This window comes from Chiloscyllium plagiosum, unplaced genomic scaffold, assembly GCF_037043375.1.
Source record: "Chiloscyllium plagiosum isolate Xiang-an unplaced genomic scaffold, Cpla_swu_hap1 HiC_scaffold_10, whole genome shotgun sequence".
In the NCBI taxonomy this organism is placed as follows: domain Eukaryota; kingdom Metazoa; phylum Chordata; class Chondrichthyes; order Orectolobiformes; family Hemiscylliidae; genus Chiloscyllium; species Chiloscyllium plagiosum.
Genome location: NW_028270148.1, coordinates 50,256,461 through 50,282,147, shown reverse-complemented (window position 1 = coordinate 50,282,147; position 25,687 = coordinate 50,256,461). Strand labels below are relative to the sequence as shown.

Here is a 25,687-nt window from a genome sequence, read left to right as displayed (position 1 = left end):
GCTTCTCCCTCATGCCTCTGTAGTTGTCTTCATTCAGCTGCAGTACTGTTACCTCTGATTCTACCTTCTCCCTCTCAAATTACACTGTAAACTCAATCATATTATGATCACTGCCTTCTAAGGGTCCTTTCACCTTAAGATCCCTTATCAAGTCTGCCTCATTGCACAACACTAAATCCAGAATTGCCTGTTCTCTAGTGGGCTCTGCCACAAGTTATTCCAAAAAGACATCTTATAAACATTCCACAAATTCCTTTTCTTGCAATTCACTACAAACATGATTTTCCTAGTTCACCTCCATATACTAAGAGCATGCAGAGCAATACCTCTACCCCTTCACCACCCTACTTTCAAAACTAGCATTAACTGAAGACATCGTGAGTACTTACAGTTAGATGCTGGATTATTTGTTCAAGCCACTGGTGCAATTGTGTGCATTTTTTTGTAGTTTTGCTAAACTAGCCTAAAGTTTGAATAATTTACAGAGAGTAACCTGGCTGGTGCTTATGCACCCGTCAGTTCACATTGAGGCTGTGCTAAAACAAGTTACCTCCAGGCACGGATAACTTGTGGGTCTTGTTCTAATGGCATAACTGGGAGAATTAAGAGACATCATGTACAGCAGGACAAGTTGCAAGAAAGAAGAGGGGAGAGAAGGGTTCACAACAAGACTTCATAATCTCTCAGGATTTTTAGGAAGCAATTCTTTCACTTCAACTTCATATGGACCTAGGCTTGAGACGTCTTTGATTCACTAAAGAGATTGTCACTAAAATCTGCTAACTGTGCAGCCACATGTAAAATGCCAAAAAAAACCTAATGTCGCTTGTGGTTCTCATGATGATTGTGGCTCTTAGCTTAATACTTACATGTGTGTCCTCCCCAGCATCTCACCATTTGCAATACATTGTTACATAAGAGATCATTGAGGCTCCTGATATAGGTAGACAGTTTCATCTCATTCTATCTTGCTGCTTTTGACTGCATGCACTTCATCTGAAAGCAGCTACTTTGATAAACCAAATCAAATTCTATTCACTGAAAATGTAGTCAATATATCATTTAAGACAGAATATCATGTAGAGGAATGCACATTATCCTGATAATATTCACAGTTTCTTCATTCAATAGTAAAGCTCAATGCCACCAGTATTTGAAACTGCATGGAAAATCAAAGGCTGATGACAAAGTCACAAGGGTTATTTATCCACTCATGATATGGCTTGACACTCTGGTCATGAACCCATGTGCACGTGCACAGCAGGTGTGTTACAGGAATAATATAGAACAAAGCATCAGTGTCCTGAACAATATATAATACAATATCCTTTTAGTGTTATGTGTACTCCGTTGTCGGAATACAGCAAAAAGCTTTCACAATGTCGACCTTCTTATGGTGACAACTTAGGTACAAATACCTAGGTACACTTCATGGATACAGCAGAGGAATAAAAGTAGTTGTATTGCCTATATGTTGAAAAATAAGTTAAAAATAGGACATCATTAAAGGTTTGATTTTAAGTGAGGTAGGAAATTTCAAATAGACATTACAATTAGCAGCTCAGTGCAGAGTCTCTGCGCATGGTCTGACTACCCATGCCAGGGGAGAGAAGGAAAAAAAAGGAAAGAAAGGAAAAAAGAAAGAAACAAAAACAGGCGGAACAGAGGAGCTCCGATAGGAGCATCCTACTCTGCCACCACCTTCACCCACTCCCCCGTCCCATGCAATACTTTTACTACCTGAACCTCTCTGGAACAGGCCTGCAGTACTAAGCTGAGAAAGTAACAGTGCTTCTGCTAAGATGTTGCACATTGCACGATCAAGCACTGTGAGGGAAAACCCTTAGGACCATCTATGAGGTGACAAGCTGAGGCGTAAACAGCATGAAATAAGAGTAGAGAATGAAGAACAAATTCAACAGCAAGTGGAGCAAATAGAATGGAGGCTGCAATGTAGATAATCCTGGTCTATTCAGGTCGATTGATGAAATAATGTATGATAACTGCTAAATCTCCCCAGTCATCAACAACAAGAAATCCTTGTGTTTTATATTTTAGTTTAAAATTTAGTTCATCTAGCCATTTCTAGAGGGTTATTTTTACAAATCAGTGTATTTTGCTAGTCTAGCAAGGGAAAGAAGCCATTATGTATTAAGATAAGAATTATTTTGATTACAGCACATTTAATCTTAGAATACTGATAAAGGTAGTTATCATCCAGAAACCAATGATTAATTAGAAAAAGCACCTCAAGTAATTGTAATTGACTAAAAATCAATCAATAAACCAGTAGTTAGTGAAATCTGTAGTTTTATTCTTTTTTCACAATACAACTTACTAACTGTTTATATTTTAAAATGGAGTTTATCTACACTGTAAAAGGCAGACAGGCTCTGGAATGTAAGGGAAACAGTCACCTCAGGTACTTATCAGCTAACATTGCCTTTACAGTGTGCAACATAGACACATCTCTATTCCAAGAGGCAAAGTAGTCAGACTAAAATGCTTTATTGCCTTATTTTTAAGGCAGTGTAGGTATTTTCTAATTATCCAGTTCAGAGATGTTATTATACAATTCTGGAATAGACACGACTTGAACCCAGGCCTTCTGGACTAATGAGCACATTATTAGGAAGCTAAGTTTTAATAACTTTTAAATGAGGGAAGAGGGCAATTGGTCCAAAGGGACTATGAAATAAGGGATTACAGTGCATGGATAGACATTCTCCAGCTAACTGAGGGCAGTGAGGCATAGCACACCTCAGTGCCAGAGCTTTTGATTGATCTAAAGCTGATGAACATAAGCCAGGGACTGGTCTGTCCAGGTTTTAGTAATTTTGAAAGGTAGTTAGAGACTTTTTCTAATGCTGTGAACATTTGGAAGTGTTTTATCCCAAGGAAGTAAGTGATTTCCTGTCCAAGAGCTGGATTTTTGATCCGCTTTGAGGTTTGTCTTGTATTACTCATAAACATGAATGTGACATTTGGTTGTTATTTAAATAGTCTTTGGTTCTTTGCCGAATATATTGTCTGGTTTGACTGTGTACAATAAAGCGTGATTTATTAACACAATGTCCTAATATTGCCTTATAGTACATCTCTGTTGAACATGAAACATTTGAACCATATTCCTGTAAGAGATAAATTTGAGATTTTTCAGTAGGTGGGTTCAACCAATTTGAACTAATTTCAGATTAGTTATTTTGTAATACCGAATGTGAATATTGCCAAAAAAAAAATTTTGTTGAAGCTTTTTGTCTTACATTCACCAGGACAATTCACTAGAAAAGCAGTTTAATCAGCAAGTCAACATGTATACTGTATGATAAGAAATGCTGACTGGTTGGCAAGTGGATTCTGCTTGTTAAATGTGCTGCCTTGCACAATGCACTAGTTAATGATGATTGACAGTTAACAACCAGGTTTTGATTAAATTTTGTACAAGGCTTGATGACTTTGATTAGTCAAACTCTTGCTCTGACAAATGAACCAGCTAATGGCTGTGAATTATTTTGGTGAATTGAAACAGACACATTGCATGACCATATTCTTTCTGTCTGCAAAGAGTAAGTCCCCTGTATATTAATGTTTTGAGTACGCACAAAATGTGTCACACCGTGAGGTCAGCTGGAAATCCTTAATTACTTGCTAATATAATTCTTTGAACACTCAGGATTAACCAGCAAATAATGTCCAAATGTGGAATCAGATCTGATGATGAACACTGTGCTTTATGTGTCACAAGTACAGCTTGATTGAATATGGGTATCCTCCTTATATTGGACAATGGAAGGAGTATGCCATTTCAACTCAACAAAAGTATCATCCTTGTGTCAATGACCCATCTGGTTCACTAATACCCTTTTGGAAAGGAAATCTGCCTGTTGTTATCTGGTCTAGCGTAAATGTAGCTCCATACCTACAGTAATGTTTTGGACTCTTTATCATTCCCTGAAATGGCTTAGCAAGACACTCAGTTCAAGGGTAATTAGGGATAGACATCAAATGCTGACCTTACCACTGATGTCCACATCACACCAAAGAATAAAAACATACTTGATTCAGACACTGTCCTCTTTTCAAAATACATAAAGATCAAACCATCAGAAAATGTACATTCCAATTCAAACTTATAAACTCAAACATAACATAATGCATACAAAATTGTAGTAATGACCATTTTGCTTTCCCTTGTTGACTATCTTCTAGCAGTCTTTGACTCTGCTAATGCTCTTGCAAGGTACCTTTCCAGTTGCAGATGGAAGATTGCCGAACTCCAATTGAAGTGACTGCAGATGAACTTGGGTGGACAACCTTGCACAGCTTTAAGCCTAGAACACCTAGCTTCAGACTGCATAATTTCAGCATTGGCTGTAGTATCTCACTGGCTGGCTGAAAGGTAACAACAAAGCTGTTGGCAGTGCAGAAGGGATGGACCCTAAAGCCTTAATCCTGTAAGAGTGAACTATACTTTTGTGATCTATGGAGCTGTATGGCAATACCAGCAATCCTACTTTTTTTTGTAGAATAGAGAGAAAGACTACTCTGCTGTCCTGAACAACTCTTCTGTAGAATTATATCCAGATAATGATGACAGCTGCATAAGCTTCAAATGCAGCAAACTGACCTTTGATAAAAGCTGTTTGCACTGCAATAGAGTTGTAGCATTAGCCATCAGACATAGTGTCACAGTGGACTTAGCAATGCCAAAGGAGTTAGCCACCACTTCTTTGTGGGAAAGATTGGGTTCCAAGCTTTGCACAGAGCTTTGTGCCAAATTGGTGTTGAACTTGACTATGATTCTTGAAGCTGAGAGCTGGCTTTCTCTCAGGCTTTCTAGTGCCCCACATATTTGATTATGTACAACTATCAGCCTTCTTCTATAGTCTAGTGCACTGAACTTCTTATTTGAGTCCTCTGAAGCAGATCCAGTGTGTGCATTTACCATCCAGCAAGGAGGACTTGTGCTATTCTTAAATTTACATCCAGGCTTCTGCACACTTATGTCTGATATTTCACCGTGCAAAGGTCCTGCCTTGATCTGAACTGGTGGCTGTAATTGTTCAGTTGATATCTTCATTGTCTCTTTTTTTCCCCACAATGAACATGAAGCACCAACTCTTGGTTATTCGAAAGGAAACAGGAGTAGGGGTTTAGCAATAGTGAGGGGAGAGAAGGAAGTAAGAAGTGCAGGTTTACATAATGTGCAATTTGTGAGCCAAAGAGATTATTGGATAATAGAAAAGTATACTAGGAGACAATTAAGTATGCAGATATCCTCATCATTAATGGCTATATCTCTGCCAATGAAAATAGACTCAGCAATACCTTTTCCCAAGGTGGTCAGAAAGCTCCAATCTTTGTGTTGAAACATATTACATCATGGAGACATGTTTGGTCTCCTCCAGCTCTTTGTATCCGCATGCTTTAAGCATAATTTTCTATGAGAAAGAGGAAGCTGTGCAAATGTGGGTCCTGCTAAATGTTTGGGTGATATAACTTTCATGGTTGAACAGTTATTGGTGTGTACTAGCTGTGAGTATTGAGATGAGATTTGTGTCACTGCTATATGTGTGGATACATGAAAAGTAAAACATATAAATGTTAGGGTAGAGTTCTGATTGTTAGAGATTGTTGGTAGGTGTGTGATTGGTATCTAGTGACTTAAGCAGTCGATGAACCTTATGTTACAGCTGGTACAATCTTCTGGGTGAAGATGAACTCCATTGTGGTGTCTGCAATCCTTGATTCGCCATGACCCAAAGTACTAGGGCATGGAATTAGTTTTTGAATGAAACCCACCTTGTGTGCAGTCACAACACAAGCAATCTTTCAGCACCACGAGCCAATAAAAATGTCTGCCAAATACTGATGATTACTTCTAATTCAGCGCTCAGTACAGTTGGCTGGGCAAAGAAATCATTTAACACCACAGGCAGAATGTGCTTCCTGAGATGCTTGCAATACAATGGATTGGTGCAAGTTTATCATCTCTGTGACCCGATATCTACATTCTGGGGTAAGCCAAATTAAACATCATTCACTTGTCATTATTACATCACTGTTTGTGAGACTTATCTGTCCCCAAATTTATTGCTGCACCTCCCTCTATTGCTGCAGATATATTTCATCAGCTGTTAAACACTTTGAAATTTTTTGGGTTTGAGGAAGTTGTTACCTAAATATAACTCATTCTTTTTTTTAAATATATAGGTATAAATATGAATAGTAGATTAATTCTAGAAACATCTGTAAGTATTATTTCAATAATTTTTGTTACAGGCTATTATGACCAGTGAGGAGGAACGAATCGGCTCCCCTCTTTTTAATCCCCCTTGGTGACAGCAAGTAAGATTTAATTTTTTTCTATATCACACTTCAATTAAAATGGAATGTTGGTCAAAATGAAGGAGCCAATCACAGGATTTACTTGAGTGAAAGAAAGTTGAATTTATTACCTACTAATTCCAAGAAAAGTAATTAAATATACAACCAATACAGACACTAAGGTCCAATTTTTTAAAAGGTGGGGTAGTGGGATGGGGAGTTGTCTATGACAAAAGGAAGTATAAAGGTTATGTGGTTTAAAACTGCTTAGAGTTCTTCAGTTGTCAGAATTGTTGATGTTTTATATCCTCATCAGTGGCAACATTTGTAATATCCCTCAACTCTTGGCAAATGAGTGTTTTCTCCAATTGCTTTATCACCAGTGCTGGTTCTCTCAATGCAAAGAGGTGAGAGAAGAGAGACAGAGAGAGATAACGTTCCTGTTCTTCTTGTAACTCATCATTTTTTTTTCTCTTTATCTAATTCCCTGTCAGGCAGCTACTGACATATGATTGTTTTGTGTGTTCCCGAACCTTTCACTGCCTTTCGAGCTGGAGCATTGCAGGCAACCTTCTATGTCCAACAGGTATACGAGTGCAAAATAAAATAAGAGGTGCAGTTTCTTGACCCCGACTTAGCTGACTGTTTTTGTTGTCTTTAGATAAGGTAGTAATTTCAGTTTAGACAGTTTTGCTTATTCCATATTGGTTTCCTGAACATGATTCAATTTGTGGTCAGGTGATTTCCATGGCCATTTTAAGTCAATGTTTTGTCCTTTTTAAAACCATTTTATTCCATGAAAGTGTCAGTTATTAAAATTGAATAATGTAAGTTAAAAATTGATAGTCCATATTGTATCACTGTCAAGACACTATTATGATTTTACTTTACCAATACTATTGTCTCTGTTGTTGCACTGAGTTGTTGGACACAGTGGAATTCTCAGAATGATAGAGTGCAATGGAAGTAAATATAAGGTGATTTATGTCTTTTGGTTGGTTGCACCAACAGATTTCTACAAATAAACAATGGAAACATGTATTTTTATTGCCTCTTGGGAAATTTAAGGGAACCAGAAACATGTGAATGTTTTTAATATCATGGGTACATTTAAAATTAAGTTATGAGACTTTTAATACAAGGGATTATGAATGCTCACCTAAATAACATGAAATGAACTTCTGATGTAGCCAATCTCTGTCATAGGGACGGGATTTCCAATTTCAGTAAAGATCACCTCTTGCTTCAATTATTATACCTGTACCTTCTTTCATTGTATTGTGTGCAATGTCAGTTAATTTGCTGTCCACACATGGATCCAGCTAACAACTGTTTGATGCAGCACTATTTTTTTCCCAGAGACTGAACAACATCAAAAAAATACTAATGTCTGAATTAATTTCACTGTTGCATTTTACAAAGTCCAGCCATGGCTAACTAATGGCATCCATGTGACCATTTGGATCAGTAAGCAATAGCATAAGTTTCTCAGGATACATGGACAAAATCCATAATGTGTGTACTCCAATTACATGAACTTTTTAAATAACTGTTGGAAATCTGATTTATTTATTACAATCAAAGAATGTAACAATACAGAAGAAGGCCTGTTGTGTCTATGCTGACTTTCTATTTGAACTAAATAGCTCACTCTATACTCCTGTTTATTCTCCATAGGCCTGCAAATCTTTACTCTTCAGGCAATGATCCAATTCCCTTTTGATAGCCACAATAGAATCTACTTACTCTGCTTGTTGCCGGGGAAACAGAGCTGTAGTTCATTTGAGATGTTGAATGATAGTGCAGAACTTCCTTCTGCTGGTTTTTCACTGCTTCACTTAGCCTCTCCCTTTTCTGCTGATCCTTGTCTATAAAATTAAACATTTTGTTAAATAATTTAGGGTTTTTAAATGGCACGATAGTGTTTGAATACCTGCATTCTTTTACATCTCGCATTGTCAAGTGGCATTACTGAATTCCAAGGTACTTCGTAGATGTATAATAAAACAAAAGACACAGATCCAAAGCAGCCCCTCAAAATAATCACCTCACCTAATGCCAGCAATGAACTAACATAGGATTATATGTGATGCAGCTTACAGCATGAGGTTTAAGCTTTGTTTGCAATTCCTCCTATTTCTCTTCACCTAAATACATCATAAATCATCTACTCCCTTATTCTGATAAATGCGTCTATGCTATTTGCTTTGATCATTCCCTATGGTAGTGAATCCCACATTCTCACCCCTCTTTTGTAAAGAAGTATCATAGGTTTCTTTAAAAAATGGAAGAAAGGTACCAGAGTATTATCAGCAGGGAAAATCACAGAGATGTGCAAGATCTGTAGAGCACTGATAATGGGGACTTTCATTATTCAAACGTCAATTAGGCTAATGTTGAAGGGTAAAGAGAAGGGATTAATTTGTGAAATGGATTCAGGACAACTTTCCCTGTTTAGTATCAGAGAGTCTCTACAGTGTGGAAACAGGCCATTTGGCCCAAAAGTCCACACAAGCCCTCTGAAGAGTAACCCACCTAGGCCCATCCCATACCCTGTACATTTACCCCTGACTAGTGCATCTAACCTACATATCCCTGACAACTATGGGCTATTTAGCATGGCCAATTCACTCAAACTGCACATCTTTGGACTGTGGGAGTAAACCAGAGCACCTGGAGGAAACCCATACAGACATGGGGAGAATGTGCAAACTCCACACATACAGTCGCTCGAAGCTGGAATCGAACCAGGTCACTGGCGCTGTGAGGCAGCAGTGCTAACCACTCAGCCATCATGGTGCCCCATGTTCTCGATCCAATGAGAAAGGAATATTGCTAGATCTGGTGGGGGAGAATGAAACTGTTCATCTGTACCAAATGTCTGAGAGAGCATTTGTATAAGATTGGTCATCATGCTGTAAGATTATTAATGGAGATGATCAAGAAACAATTTAAAACAGAATATCCAATTAGAAAAGTGCTAACTTTAATTGGATGAGTGACAGAAAAAATATTAATGAAATGATGGGTGATGTATACAGGGAGATTTTGGGTACAACTTAGAGACATTCAACAAAAACAAAATGGAGGGGAACCAAACCAGGTCTCCTTTGGATTTAGATTAAGAATGTACGTTTTATACTTTATTGTCATGTGTCCTCAAGTACAGAAGTACAGGAGCACAGTAAGAAGTGTATAATGTTGCCACACATGGCGCCATCTTAGGTACCGAGGTACAAAAAAAAGCCTAGGTACAAAATAGCAAGAGAAACGAGAGTTAAACAACTAAGCATTATGGCATAGAATAGTAGAAAGATAAGGAAACTGATATTAGTTTACATTACAGTCTTTTGTAGTTTAAACTAGGAAAATAAAGTTCAACAGTCTTGGATGAGTCCTCTGCTTATCTCGTTCTCCGGGGAGACCTCAGCTGTCAGTTCTCATTGCTACAACCACAGATACCATCGCTGCTGTTGAAACTGCCACCTCTCCGATCTCCATAGTGCCTCGGAAGCATGCCTGGGCAGGATCCACTCACACACCATGCCAAGACACTGCCATGAACTGCCGGGAAACCAGCCTTTGATGACAAGCGAAAAAGAAATTATGACTAAACACAAAAGGTGTGTGATACACATCAGGAAACTGTTCAATGAGGACCATGCCAAACATGATTAGTTGAGGGGTGAAGTGAAGAGTAAAATAAACCTGGCAAAGAGTAGGTGAGAACAGAATGGTAGCCAATATAAAGGGAAACCCAAAGATCATCTATCAGCACGCAAATAGTAAGCAGCTAACAAGAGCCAAGGTGGAACAAAGAAATGTTGGGGAATTAAATAGGTACTTTGCATCAGTCATCAGAGTAGCATACCACAACTTCAAGAGAATTGGGGGCAGAGGTGAGTGTAATGGTCATCACTAAGAAGAAGATGTTGGAGAAGCTTACAGGTCTGATAATTGCAGGTGGATAAATCACATCGACCAGATCAATAACACACCAGAGCTCTTAATGAGATAGCTGAGGAGATTGGTGGCGATCTTTCAGGAATCACTGGAGAATACTAATGTAATAGCCCTGCTTAAGAAGGGAGGGAGGCAGAAGACAAGAAATTACAGGCCGGTTAGTCTGACCTTGATAATGGGTAAGATTTTAGAGTCCATTATAAAGGATAATTACATTCAGAGTACACCACCAAGAGTGGCTCAGCAGCAGCACTACTGGTCGAGCTGGTCAGGTCTGAAAGGACATTGCTGCTAGGCTTGTTCTATGGCAATTAATAAGGGAACCAATAAGAGGGAAAAGCATACTTGACTTCATTCTTTCCGATCTGATGGCTGCAGACAGACCTCCCCATAACAGTATCAGTATGAGTGACTAACACACAGTCCTTGTGAAGACAAGAGTTGAGAGTGTGTTGCTGGAAAAGCACAGCAGGTCAGGCAGCATCCAAGGAGCAGGAAAATCGACGCTTTGGGCCAGAGCTCTTCATCAGGAATGAGGCCAGCTGTCTCCTTGTGGAGACAAGTCCCACTTTCATATTGAGAATACCTTCCATTGTGTTGTGTGGCACTATCACCATGTTAAATGGGTCAGACTTTGTACAGATCTAGCAACTCAAGACTGGGCAGTTATGAAGTGCTGTCAGCCATCAACAGCAGCAGAATTGTACTCCTTTATAATCTGCAACCTCATGTCCTGGCAAATCCCCCACTCAACCATTACCATCAAGCCAGGGGATCAACCCTTGTGCAATGAACAGTGCAGGATGGCATAACAGAACACTGAAGTTCTGAAGAAGGGTCACTGGATCCAAAACATCAACTCTCTGCAGATGCTGCCAGACCTATTGAGTTTTTCCAACTATTTTTGTTTTTGTTTCTGATTTTCAGCATCTGCAGTTCTTTTGATTTTTTTCTTCAGTCTTTAGCCAACTTGATTTACTCTACCTGATATCAAAAAACATTTGGAGGCAATGGATAGTGCAAAGGTTGGGAACCCTGACAATATTCCGGCAATAGTACTGAAGACTTGTGCTCCAGAGCTTGCTGCTCCCCTAGCCATGCTCTTCCAATAAAGTTACAATACTAGTATCTACCTAGCAAAATGGAAAATTGTCCTCTGCATAAAAAGCAGGATAAATCCAACCCAGCTAATTACCGTCCCATCAGCTTACTCTCAATCATCAATAAGGTGATGGAAGGTGTCAGCAACAGTGCTATCAAGCCACACTTGCTCAGCCATAAACTTCTCAGTGAAGCCCAGTCTGGATTCTTCCAGGGCCACTCAGCTCCTGATCTCATTACAGCCTTAGTTCATACATGAACAAGTGAGCTGAATTCCAGAGGTCAGGTGAGAGTGACAGCCCTTGACCTCAAGGTCATTTGACCAAGTGAGGCATCAAGGAGCCCTAGCAAAACTGGAATCAGTAGGCATCAGAAGCAAACTCTCGACTGATTGGAGTCGTGCCTGTTACATAGGAAGACGATTTTGGTTGGTGGAGTTCAGTCATCTCAACTCCAGGAAATCTCTGCCAGAGCGCGTCAGGGAGTGTCCTAGGCTCAATCATTTTCAGCTGCTTTATCATTAAGTCAGAAGTGGTGATGTGCAATCATCGTTTGACAATGTTCAGTACCATTCATGACTCCTCATATATTGAAGCAATCTATGTTCAAATGCAACAAGATCTGGACAATATTCAGGTTTGGGCTGACACATGACAAATAAAAGTCATGCCACACAAATGCCAAACAATGATCGTCTTCAGTAAGAGACAAACTAACCAGCACTTGTTAACATTCAATGGTGTTACCATCACTGAATCCCCCACTATAAACATCCAAGGGATTATCATTGATTATCAACTCAACTGGACTCACCACATTATCACAATGGCTACAAGAGAAGGTCAGAAGCTAGGAATACTGTATCTAGTAACTGTGATGATGCACTTTAACAAGGTTACTTTGTCCTTGGGTTTTGTAGAGAGAGATTGTAAATGCAGAGGTGCTGAGGAGTTGAGGGGGTTTAACAGTTAAAGAATGGAAGGGGAGCGGCCAATTCACCCAGTTCAGCTTTTTTCAAGTATGTTTTAACTGCTGCAGTCACAAGATGTGTGAGCCCAGGGAGTTGCGAAGATCAGTGAAGAACTACTCTGACCTTCCTCTGAAATCTCTTTGGATGTTGTTCCCACCTGCATGTAATAATCAACGTTTGAATTTATCGTTTTGCCAAGGGGTGTGTTGAAGGGATGTTACTGTATTGAAACAGTTAATTAGTAATAGTTATTGTATCGGGTCGCTTAAATTTTCCAATCGTTAAGTTATTCTAAATTCCATTTTCTTTGGCTCATGTTTCAACTGTAGTATTAAAATAAATTCAGTTTTACTTAAAGTCAAGTGGTCTGACCAGCTGCATCACACCTGGAATATCTAACTCACATCTACCTCTAACATAAGAAAACATTATGGTCTAGGCAACCTTCTTAAAATATTTTGAGGGGGTCTGGCCTGGTCCATAGCAATACCTCCCCAAAGCCTGTCCACCATCTACAAGGGTCAAGTCAGGAGTGTGATGGAATACTCTCCACTTGCCTGGATGAATGCAGCTCCAACAACACTCAAGAAGCTTGACAGCATACTGGACAAAGCAGCCTACTTGATTGGCACCACATCCACAAACATCCACTCCCTCCACTACTCTTGTTTAGTAGCAGCAGCGTGTACAAGGTGCACGCAGAAATTCACCAAAGAACCTCAGACAATACCTTCCAAACCTGTGACCATTTCTATCTAAAATGATAATGGCAGCAGATACACGGAAACACCTCCACCTGCAGTTGCTCTCCAGGCCATTCGGAATTGGAAATACACCAGCATGCATTAACTGTCACTCAATCAAAATCCTGGAAATCTCTCCCCATTTAGGTACTGTGTGTCAATGCAGCATGTGGACTGCAGCGGTTCAGGAAAGCAGCTCACTACTGCTTTTTAAAGGCAACTTGAGATGGATAAGAAATGTTGACCAGGCAGCAACACCCACGTCCCACATAGGAATTTTAAAAAAGGAAATCACTGTGGTTTAATTTAAAAGCAAACAAAGAATTTGAGCTTTCATGGTTCTATCACGAACAAGTTAAAATTACTTTTATAGCATTCTCCATGCTAATGTTATAATCACATATGGTAAAAGCTAATGTTGACAACAAAACAACTTCTGTTGTATCAAAGACAAGAAACAAAGACAAGAAATAAAGACACTTTGTTGAAAATCTACTCATATTTCACTCCATTAGTAAAACAATTGATTATAGATTTTGATTAATATATGAAAGGAAACGTGCATGGTTTGTAATTTACATACAATTGAAAGGCAAGTTGACTCCACAAGTCAGCAGAATGTTCTGGTAGGGACTAAATAAACAAAATGAATCTGTTAACACGCACCATGGTTACACGACAACTTGAACTTATAAACAGAGTGAAACATTTTCAGCATTCTGCAATAGCAGAAGTCAACCATGATGCTTTGAACATTTCCAGATATCATTTAGTCACAATTGTGCTTCAGCATCTTTGTTTGCTAAACAATCTTTCGTGACTGTTAGTTATAAATAATTGTACCACACTGAACAGTTCAGTCCTAATACATAAATAACTAAACAAATGGGAGTTGAGAGCTAACATTTGGTAAATAAATAACTGTTACTGATAGCTATTCTATTTTTCTTTCCTGTCCTATACTGCACTTCCGCTGAAAAAGTGATTTTTCCCTTTTCAAGATTATCCCTCTTACCCTCTACTGACAAAGAAACCTACAAGAAAGTGAGGACTGCAGATGCTGGAGATCAGAGCTGAAAAATGTGTTGCTGGAAAAGCGCAGCAGGTCAGGCAGCATCAAAAGAGCAAGAGAATCACGTTTCGGGCATAAGCCCTTCTTCAGAAATGAGGAGGGTGTGCCAAGCAGGCTAAGATAAAAGGTAGGGAGGAGGGACTTGGGGGAGGGGCGTTGGGAATGCGATAGGTGGAAGGAGGTTAAGGTGAGGGTGATAGGCCTGAGAGGGGGTGAGGGAGGAGAGGTCGGGAAGAAGATTGCAGGTCAAGAAGGCGGTGTTGAGTCTGAGGTTGGGACTGAGATAAGGCAGGGGGAGGGGAAATGAGGAAGCTGGAATGTAGAGGACATTGGGGAGACAGGCCGCCTGCTTGCGGAATGTTTCAGAGAACACCTCTGGGACACCCGCACCAACCAACCCAACCGCCCTGTGGCTGAACACTTTAACTCCCACTCTGCCAAGGACATGCAGGTCCTTGGCCTCCTCCATCGCCAGACCTATGGCAACACGACGCCTAGAGGAAGAGCGCCTCATCTTCCGCCTAGGAACCCTCCAACCACAAGGGATGAATGCAGATTTCTCCACCTTCCTCATTCCCCACCTACCCCCCCCCCCCCCCCCAACCTTATCTCAGTCCCAACCCTCGGACTCAGCCCCACCTTCTTGACCTGCAATCTTCTTCCCGACCTCTCCGCCCTCACCCCCTCTCCGGCCTATCACCCTCACCTTAACCTCCTTCCACCTATTGCATTACCAACGCCCCTCCCCCAAGTCCCTCCTCCCTACCTTTTATCTTAGCCTGCTTGGCACACCCTCCTCATTCCTGAAGAAGGGCTTATGCCTGAAACGTCGATTCTCCTGCTCCTTGGATGCTGCTTGACAAAGAAACCTGGTTGGGGTTGAAGCAATCTGAATAATACCTCCCACTTTGCAGTATTGAGCAAGTACCAGAATTTCTGGCAATATTCAACAGGTGGATGGATGTGTGGGGTATGTCACTGCAGTGTTTGTTCTCTGTACTGATTAGATATCCTTTATGTTGTCCGCAAAGTCTGTTCCAATCAGTGCTGGAGGGCATCTGCTGGCCTAATATAAGAGTAAGGGAGCTTATGGAATGAGTGGGGGAGCTTTTGATTTGTGTTTATAAAATTCCTTCACCATCAGTTGAAAATAAGGTATTAAACTAACATCCCCAACATGTTTGCAGCAGTATTTCATAGGACCACAAAATTCTGTTGCATGGTACCTGTTTCTCTACATAACGCGTTTATTATTTCAGGAATGGTGCCTGTAGAATCTTCACAATTCCCCTGATGCAGGTCACATTGGACACTATGTTGAACAGCTCCACAGAGTTGGCAGATTATGATTTCAAATCAACTGTCTGTCAACAAAATAAAGAAGTGTGGATGCTGAAGATTTGGAACAAAGACAGAAATTGCTGGAGAATCTCTGCAGGTCTAGCACTAACTGTGGTCAGAAATCTGAGATAACATTTCGAGTCAGTGACCCTACAGAAGGGAAAGTCAACTTTCCATTTTGGAACTCTGCATTTCAGCTAATGCCCTTGCTCAACTGCACACAGCTGCACACATAAGTTATGGAGCAGGATGGATCTCATCTCCGCCCTATACCCCTGCACTGTTTAAAAAGAGAATCAAGTAGTTTCAGGAGAGTTGCTATTGATTTCTACTTGTTGTTGATGAGTTTGTAGAAATGTTTGATGGTCTGTCCGATTTATTTGGAGTTGCTGGAGTGAAAGGAATGCTAAACAAGTGCTTAAGGGGATTATTCCTGACTTCAAGGATTCTGCATTAAACACTAGGTCCTGGCGATGAGCGCAATAGTGTGCATGCTGCTTTGGAATGCTGTACAACAGATGGTCTGGACTTAGAGGGGTGGCTTAGAGGAAGGCAAACTGCTGGAAACAGGAGGGGGTGATGGCTTCTCAGCACAGGCCATTTCCATCCAGAGTATGCTTAGACCTATGCTCCTATACTTGTTTTAGCAAGGAACCGATGTGTACTGCACTGAGTAAGAATAATTCATGCTCAAGTTCAGATAGATGTTATTAAACAAGTTTTACTTATAACTTCCCATGAAGGTAGCAGAGGGCAAGACAATGAAGTGCTCAGATCTTGCAATGTACTGCATCAGATCAAGAGAAAATACTGCAGATGCTAAACTGCAGGCTTCTGAAGAAGAATCATACTGGACTTGAAATGCTAATTCTGTCTCTCCCTCCAGAGATGCTGCCAGACCCCTTGAGTTTCTCCCCCAATTTCTTTTACTATTTCATATTTCCAGCATCTGCAGTTTCTTTATTTTATCACAGGCTTAGATCTCTGCTTTAATATATCAAACTCAATCTCCCTCATTTGGTAAGTTTTGACAGCACTCCATAATTTCACAGCACATAAAGAATAAAAATTTCCATCTTTTTCAATGGACATGAAAGAATATCAGAACTAAATCTCTGCCAACAGTCAATCAATAAATAGCGCTGATATGAATACGATTAACTCAGAGCATCCAACTGATGCAGCTGGGGAACCAGTTAAGAAAGTATGAAGAATTTAAAATAAAATACCTTGTCATTTTACAATGCAATTTGTAGACTTGTTGATTTATGATAATTCATTTGGGGCTAATATCCCTGACAATAGGCACAATTGATTACTTAGTGCCCAACAACTGTAACAGAAGCGACATGTAAACTTTGTGCTATATGCCATTTAAAATGTTTTTGGAATAAAGTCACTGCCAACCACGCCATTGACTGGCTCACCAGCTGAGCAGGGGACTAAAACAATGAATCGTTGACACCAGTTAACAGTCGAGTCTAGATTAGAGTGGTGCTGGAAAAGCACAGCTGGTCAGGCAGTATCCGAGGAGCAGGAAAATCGATCTCTCAGGCAAAAGATGAAGGGCTTTTGCCCGAGGCATCGATTTTCCTGCTACATGGATGCTGCCTGACCAGCTGTGCTTTTCCAGCACCACTCTAATCTAGACTCTGATTTCCAGAAGCAGTCCTCACTTTTGACCAGTTAAAAGTAGCCTACATGGATTAAAGCAAGCCTAAACCTCTTAAAGAATTGCATTGTGGCTGGAGTAGGCTTTGGCAGTCCTTTGGGAGGTGAAACTGAACTAGGAAAGACAAGAATGGTAGAACATGGGAGAGCAAGGAGTTCGTGTTTTCAGACTAGAAACCTTGACGTAGGATCGAGAATAGGCCATTAAGTTGCTCAAGCCTATTTTGCCATTCAATGAGATCATAACGGATCTGTGACCTAACTTCATGTCCTTCCATTTAGCTCACATCCCTTAATACCTTTGCTTAACAAATATTTTTCTATCACAGATTTAAAATTAACAACTGATCTAGCATCAACTACCATTTGTGGAAGAGAATTTCAAACCTCCAAGATCCTGTGTGTGTTGCAGTACTCCTAACTTCTCTCCCGAACAGTCTGGCCCTAATGTTTAGATTATGCCCCCTTGTCCCATCCAGTGAATATCTACCCTGTCTTTTCCTGTTAATATCTGGAAGATTTTGGTAAGACCATCCTTTCTAAACTCGACAGAAACAGGCCTAACTTCTATAAAGTCACCTCATAACGTTAGCACAAAATCCAAATATTATTCTTGTCAATCCACGCTGTGTTCCCCAAAAGGCTGATATATTCTTCCAAAGGTGTGGTATCCAGATCTGCTCACAGTATTCCAAGTGTGGTTTGACCAGCATTTTGTATAGTTGCACCACAACTTCTGCATCCTTCTCCTCCAGTCAACAAGGAATGCCAGCATTCCATTAGCCTTCTTGATTATTTTCTGCACCTATTAGTGGTATTTTAAAGATCCATGCATGTGAACCCCCAAGTCTCTTTGAACATCCACTGTTTGTAACTTCATACTGCCCACAAGGTACCTTGGTCTATCCTTTCTCTTTCTAAAATGGATAACCTCACACTTGTTTATACTGAAATCAATCTGCCACTGAACTTAATCTATCATTTTCCTTTTGAATTTTATGTTATCATCTACACAATCTACAATGCTGCCTAACTTTGCATTATTAGCAAATCTGGATATACAACTTTTTATTCACCACAAAGGTGTACAGGAAAGCCACACACACAGACCAAGTCCTGAACTATGAAAGCAACCACCCCAACACACACAAACGAAGTTGCATCAAGACACTATTCAAAAGGGCCACAACACACTGCAGTACACCAGAACTGCAAAAAGAAGAAGAGGAACACCTGTACAAGGTATTCGCCAAAAACGGATACCCGCGCAATTTCATCAACAGATGCCTAAGGGAAAGACAACGAAACGAGGACATGCCGCAACCCAAAGGACTAGCCACACTACCATACATCAGGAGCATTTCAGAACTGACAGCCAGACTACTGCGACCACTAGGACTTCTAACACCACACAAACCAACAGCCACCCTCAGACAACAACTCACCAGAACGAAGGACCCGATACCCAGCATGAGCAAAACTAATGTAGTGTACAAAATCCCTTGCAAGGACTGCACAAAACACTATATAGGACAAACAGGAAGACAGCTAACGATCCGCATCCATGAACATCAACTAGCCACGAAACGCCACGACCAGCTATCCTTAGTAGCCACACACGCAGACGACAAGCAACATGAATTCGACTGGGACAACACTACCATTATAGGGCAAGCCAAACAAAGAACAGCCAGGGAATTCCTAGAAGCATGGCACTCATCCACAAACTCCATCAACAAACACATCGACCTGGACCCAATATACCGGCCACTACAGTGGACAGCTGAAACTGACAACCGGAAGCGGCAGGGACAGGCCACTATAAATGCCAGAGGAAACACCACAGAAGCGCTTCACAGGAGGCTCCCTAGCACTGAGAATGTCACCTAGACAGGGGACGAAACGTTTGCAACAAAAATTTCCAGCTCGGTGAACAGAACCACAACAACGAGCACCCGAGCTACAAATCTTCACCTAAACTTTGAACGACTTTTTATGCAAGGGGGCTGGAAGATCTTCCAAAGGGTCAAATTCCAAGGATCCTCAAAACACACACTCTGAAGGTGGTGGAAAATATAACCATGAAGATCATTATCAGGAGTCAAGCTCTGCAGATCTGGATACAGTGCTGTAATATGTTCAGTGACCCTTCATGAATGGTGAGTGCATGTACCTTCGAGTGTCATCTTCTGCCAACTGTACCATTGGCTGTTCAAAATAATTCTCATCTATCAACAAATTCTTATCAATCAGAATGCATATGATATTAATAGGCACAAACTCACACATGTAGGACTGCGAAAAAATTACAAGTGTAATCCATAGTTTGGACAATCTGTTGCTGTTTAACCATGGAAGTGACACTGTCCAAACAGGTAGCACAACACTCATTGAGACACTTTCTTCTCACACAAGACAAAGTAGCACACAAAAACAACAACTTTCCTTTATGTCATGCTGTTAATGCATGAAAATGCCTCAAGGTGCTTCACTGCAATATTTTCAAGCAAAAAGCTGATATCAAGCCACACATTCAGGCACTTGCTCAAAAGCACAGTCATAAAGGGAGGTTTTAACATCATAATATACAAGAAAGAGAGTTCGAAGGACAAAGAGGTTTACAGATGAAACTCCAGAGTGTAGGACCTATGCGACTGAAAGCACAGACAGCATTGGTGGAGCAATTAAAATCACAGAAGCTCAAGAGACCAGATTTAGGTGCTGAAACCTTGTTGAATTTTTAGGGTGGAAGACAGGTAGGTGTGGAATGATTTGAAAACAAGGATGACAATTTAAAATTGAGGTATTGCTTAAGCCGGGCCCTATGTCGGTGGTAATTTCCGAGAAGGGCCAGGAGGCTGAAGCATTAAACAGCACAAGTTTTATCATGAAGGTGCTCATTGTACAGGCAACAAGGTTAGACAGAGCCATTTGGCTGCTCTAAAGAGGCCGATGATATCATGTGACTGGACTCTTAAAATGACAGTCCACCATACTTACACAAATTCACAACCACCCTCCCCCTTTATATCAGAGGTTCCTACAATGAAAACATCGATACTATTTACAATCATATATATAACAAAGTGGGTAAAATGTTCCAGAGGATTCCTGTGTGGTTGTCGGCACACATCACAAAGTTATTTATTTTTCTTGTTGGCTTTAACTTCTGGTGTTTTAGGTGTACTAGGAACAACAACTGTACCATTGGCTGTTCAAAATAATTCTCATCTATCAACAAATTCTTATCAATCAGAATGCATATGATATTAATAGGCACAAACTCACACATGTAGGACTGCGAAAAAATTACAAGTGTAATCCATAGTTTGGACAATCTGTCTTTTCCTGAGAATGGCTGAATGCTCAGAGGTTAATACAATATTGTGGTATTCTCTACTAAGGTACTGCCTTTCTCAGGTGCTCCACTTACTGTTCTATCCTCAAGTATATCCAGGTCTCTATTTGGCACAGTTATTTGAGGATCTTCAATTAATGTTGTCCCTAGCACATTCATTCTGGTTGCCAAGCATTGATCTGCATGTCTTCTCCATCCAATATCATCACTTGTCTGTATGGGATAGGAAACTGGCCCACTATGTGCTATAATGATGGCTGCTACCCACTTCTTGACAGTGATGTAATTCCTCACCGTTGCTTCTTGACCTTTTTAGAAAATGTGACATATGTCGTTCTCTTGTTGGAAAACCTGATTTGGTTGTTTGCTGTCAACAAGATCTTTTGTTTCAGCAAATGAAATGTCATGTGAAACTGACACTTTACCATGAACAATGCTGGAGAACTTTGAGTCATTGAGTGGATTGTGTTCCAGTATGTTAACAAAGTTTGGCTCAGGCTTTTAGATACTGACCCATGTTCACGAGATACCCTGAAGGAATGTTTCATTGTCTGAGCAAACCTTTCTGACAAACCATTTGGGGCTGGGTGATAAGGAGCTGATCAGATATGTTGAAATTTGTTCTGCTTGAGATAGTCCATAAACTCTTGTGATATAAACTGTGAACCATGATCACTAACAAGCTGTTCTGGATAATCAAACCTCACAAAAATCTCCCCCAACCTTTCAATGGTTTTCTATGAAATTTCCTGCCTCATGTTTAGAAATGGTAAGGGCCTGCATCATATGATGTACCACGAAAATTTCAATATTATTTCTTCCTGTTTAAAACAAGGTATTCCTGATGCTTCCTCTTTCTTTCTGAGGCTATACCCCTAGCTCAAGACATTTCCCTCCATGTAATGTATTTATCACACACAATGTTCCTTTAGGGTGAAGTGTGTATTGAACTTCCTCTGTTCTATCTTTGTGACTAGTCTTGATTTACGTCAAGTTCCAAGAAGGACGTGGAGGCTGAAGTATTAAACAGCAGGAGCTTCATTAGGGAGTTGTTCACTCTTCAGGCAGCAAGGTTAGACAGAGCTGTTTGCCTGCCCAAAATAGCTGATGAGATTATTATTGTATTACTCTTACATTGCGCTGATGTTACATTAGAATAATGGTCCATGATACTTACATAACGACACAACAGTAACATACACAGGGGTGATGGGTTAACAGGTTTTGTATGTGTAAGGACCTGAGCTGAATTTTGGATTATTTTAAATTGATAGAATGTGTCTGCCAGAAATTAATTTACAGGTAAGAACAAGGAACAAAGGCAAGAATGAGGATTTCAGCCAGAGGCAGGATATAGAAAATAAAATACATAACAGGCCTTTGCCCACCGCATCCGTGGCAACCATGATGCCATTCTAAATTAACCTGAGGCCTCTTGAGAAGATGGTTCTGGCCATTATTGGGACACCTAATTGATGAGTCTGTGACTAGTGGAGGGATTGAGAATCATGATTTCTTTCCCACAGCTCACCTCTTCTGTATCCCATATTCTCTTCTGATTGATAGGCTATAGATGATTTTTGGATCATGCAATACTTACTTCTTTAGATTAGATTACTTACAGTGTGGAAACAGGTCCTTCGGCCCAACAAGTCCACACCGACCCGCCGAAGCATAACCCATCCATTCCCCTACATTTACCCCTTTACCCCTTTACCTAACACTACGGGCAATTTAGCATGGCCAATTCACCTGACCTGCACATCTTTGGACTGTGGGAGGAAACCAGAGCACCCGGAGGAAACCCACGCAGACACGGGGAGAATGTGCAAACTCCACACAGTCAGTCACCTGAGACAGGAATTGAACCCGGGTCTCTGGTGCTGTGAGGCAGCAGTGCTAACCACTGTGCCACCGTGCCACCCGTGCCACACAACACACAACAACTTCAGTCTGATCATTTTCTCTTTTCAGATACCCAGAAAGTGCAGAAATAGCAACACACAGTGATGATGAGGGCAAACTATCAATATTTGAGTACACATTTGTTGTTGTCAGTATAGATATTTCCACTTCATGATATTTAGAGGATATTACAACAACAACAAGATTTGCAAATGGTGAATCTCTGGGCATGAATGGCCTGCAGCAAGGGTAGGCAGTAAGAACAATGTAAATATCAGCTTGATTGCAGTCAGGATCCCAGATTTTTTTTGCAGAGAACTTATAGACCAATGCACTAGAAAAACATTGATGAGTAACCATAATCAAATACTTGGTGTTTTGGGAAACTTGCAGACAAAGTCAAGGAGCTTGGGGGAGGCCAATACTAGCTTGGCAAAGCAGACTTGGAACCATCTTTTTTGACAGAGAGACATAGCCAAAGCCAACAGCACACTTGAAGATCCAATTATAGTACAGTTTATGATGTCAATGCCTTAGCCTTCATTTAGCACAAGCTTCATTCAGAAATCCAAATATTGCAGTGGAAGCTCAGATTAATCTCACTTGGCTCTTAATAAACTCAGATTGCTGCCACCATGACTATGTGTATTGCAAAAGGGCTTGCCGGATTTTACTGCAGTATACCTATTGTGCCTACAGCGCAGTGTTAGGGTTATTCTGGAGCCACCCTGGGGAAGTGGCAATGATTCTAAGAATCATGATTTTCTGTCCTTTCTCAGAAATGTGCATCAGGGATAGGGTTGTGAACCTGATGTTGACAGTAAGTCAGACCAGAAAGCTGCTGACCACACAGAGACAGTACAATGTGAAGCCAAATCTTTGGTGTTGAGAGTTTTGAGGTCATCCTGAAGAGCATCTGAAAACAAGGAGTCTTCCACAACCAGTGACTCTGTGACCACTAGGATAGCAGTGCATTGGAACTCTAGGATAGGCCTTTTGCCTGAAACATTGGTTCTCCTGCTCCTCGGATGTTGACTGACCTGCCGTGCTTTTCCAGCAACACTCTCTCAACTCTAATCTCCAGCATTTGCAGTCCTCACCTTCGCCTAAAAGCATGCAGAAGACTGGTATGATGGAAATATATAAGTATGACTTTCATATCCAAACATAATTATTTGATTTATAAATTTAGTTTGCGATGTTTATTTCATGGTGGCTTTCATTATTCTTGATTGAGCTGTCACTGTCATGAACGAAGAAGGACAGTTATGACATTGAATTATTGGTTGTGAAATAAAGAATTCATTATACCTTTACACTAAGAATAGGAGCTGACTACAGAAATCTGAAGTGCAAAGAGATCAAAGTGGCCCAGTGCATAAGTCACAAAGTTATTAGCCGGATACAGCACACAATCGAGAAGGCTAATGGTATGCTATGGCCATTGAATACAAAAGTTAGGATGTTATGTTTTAGTTAGTTAAAAATCACACAACATCAGGTTATAGTCCAACAGGTTTAATTGTAAGCACACTAGCTTTCGGAGCCACGCTCCTTCATCAGGTGGATGCAGTTTGGTCTCCTCATTTAAGGAAGGATGTAAATGCATAGCAGGTGGTTCAGAGGAGGTTTACTGGAGTGATTCATGGAATGAGCAGTTTGTCTTATGAGGACATGTTGGACAGGCTGGGTTTGTTTCACTGAAAGAATGAGATGGGATCAATTGAAGTGAATAAGATCCTAAATGGTTTTCAAACAGACAGAATACTGAGCAGCCTGGACAGAGTGGATATGGAGAAGATGTTTTCATTAGTACGAGACTGTAGGACACGTGGCTACAGTCTCAGAGTGAAGGACCCTTTAGAACTGGGATGAGGATGAATTTCTTCAGCAAGAGGGTATTGAATCTATGGAATTCATTGCCATAGGGGGCCAAGTCATAGTCTGTACTTAAGACAGAGATAGGTAAGTTCTTGAGTAGTAAGAGGATCAAAGGTTACAGGGAGAAGGCAAGAGACTGGGACTCAGAAACCTATCAGCCATGACTTGGGATAGTTGTTTCATTTTAGGGGGTCAGTCCAGAACCAGGAGGCACCGTTCAAGACAGAGATATGAAGATTTTGTAGGTTCTGTGACTTTGGAGTGACTGTAAGTTGGGGCATTTCAATATATTTAAGGGAGGGCTAGGTATATTCTTTTTAGGCAAGGGAATCAAGGATTATTACAGACACCGGGAATATGGAATTTGAAACGCAAACAGATCTGCCATGACCCTATTAAATGGCAGGTAGGCCCAAATGGTCTACTCCTCCTCCTATTTCTTTGTGTTTGCAGGTTCGTACACTGGTACTGAGCATGTGCAGAAGCAGCTATATCACAAAGTCAGATCACATGGCATTGGAGCTGTGTCCATACTGTTTCAGGAGGATGTTCTCTCTTACATGTCTCATAAATAGGCTGTATTTTTTAAAAAAAAGCTTATTATTATTTATTCATATGAGAATGGACCTCATCTAAATACATGATGGCAATGTGCCAGACCCACAGGGGGCATATGTTAGTCATCACTTGAAAGGAAGCCCTCTGACAGTATAATGCAGTAGCGGAAGGCCTTAAGACAAATCTGATCATTGGATAATCTATGCAAAAGTAAGGACTGCAGATGCTGGAAACCAGAGTTTAGATAACAGTGGTGCTGAAAAGCACAGCAGGTCAGGCAGCATCCGAGGAGCAGGAAAATTGACATTTCAGGCAAAAGCCCTTAATCAGGAATAGAGGCAGGAAGCCTCCAGGGTGAAGAGATAAATGGGGGGGTGGTGGGGGGGGGGGGGGGGCTTGCTATGGAGAAGGTAGCAAAGAGTACAATAGGTGAATGGGGATGGGACGGAGGTGATAGGTCAGAGGGGAGGGTGGAGTGGATGGGAAGGACAGGTCATGAGGACAGTGCTGAGCTGGAAGGTTGGAAGTGAGGTAAGGTGGGGTAAGGGGAAATGAGGAAACTGGTGAAGTCCACATTGATGTCCTGGGGTTGAAGTGTTCCGAGGCGGAAGATGAGGCGTTCTTCCTCCAGGCGTCGGGTGTTGAGAGGGCGGCGGTGGAGGAGGTCCAGGACCTGCATGTCCTCGGCAGAGTGGGAGGGAGAGTTGAAATGTTGGGCCACAGGGCGATGGGTTTGATTGGTGCGGGTGTCCCAAAGATGTTCCTTGAAGTGCTCTGCAAGGAGGTGTCCAGTCTCC

The 25,687-nt window shown here is 40.9% G+C and overlaps 1 protein-coding gene across 5 annotated transcripts in view; it reads right to left on the bottom strand.

Moving 5' to 3' along the window:
• LOC122552827 (spermatogenesis-associated protein 7 homolog) overlaps positions 1–25,687 on the bottom strand; it is a 210,257-nt gene that overhangs the window by 132,896 nt on the left and 51,674 nt on the right. For all 5 annotated transcript variants that reach the window (XM_087990967.1, XM_043695811.2, XM_043695810.2 and 2 more), the window contains one exon: positions 8,074–8,195. In XM_087990967.1, the coding sequence (XP_087847093.1) occupies positions 8,074–8,195 (122 nt within the window). The remainder of the gene's footprint in view (positions 1–8,073; positions 8,196–25,687) is intronic.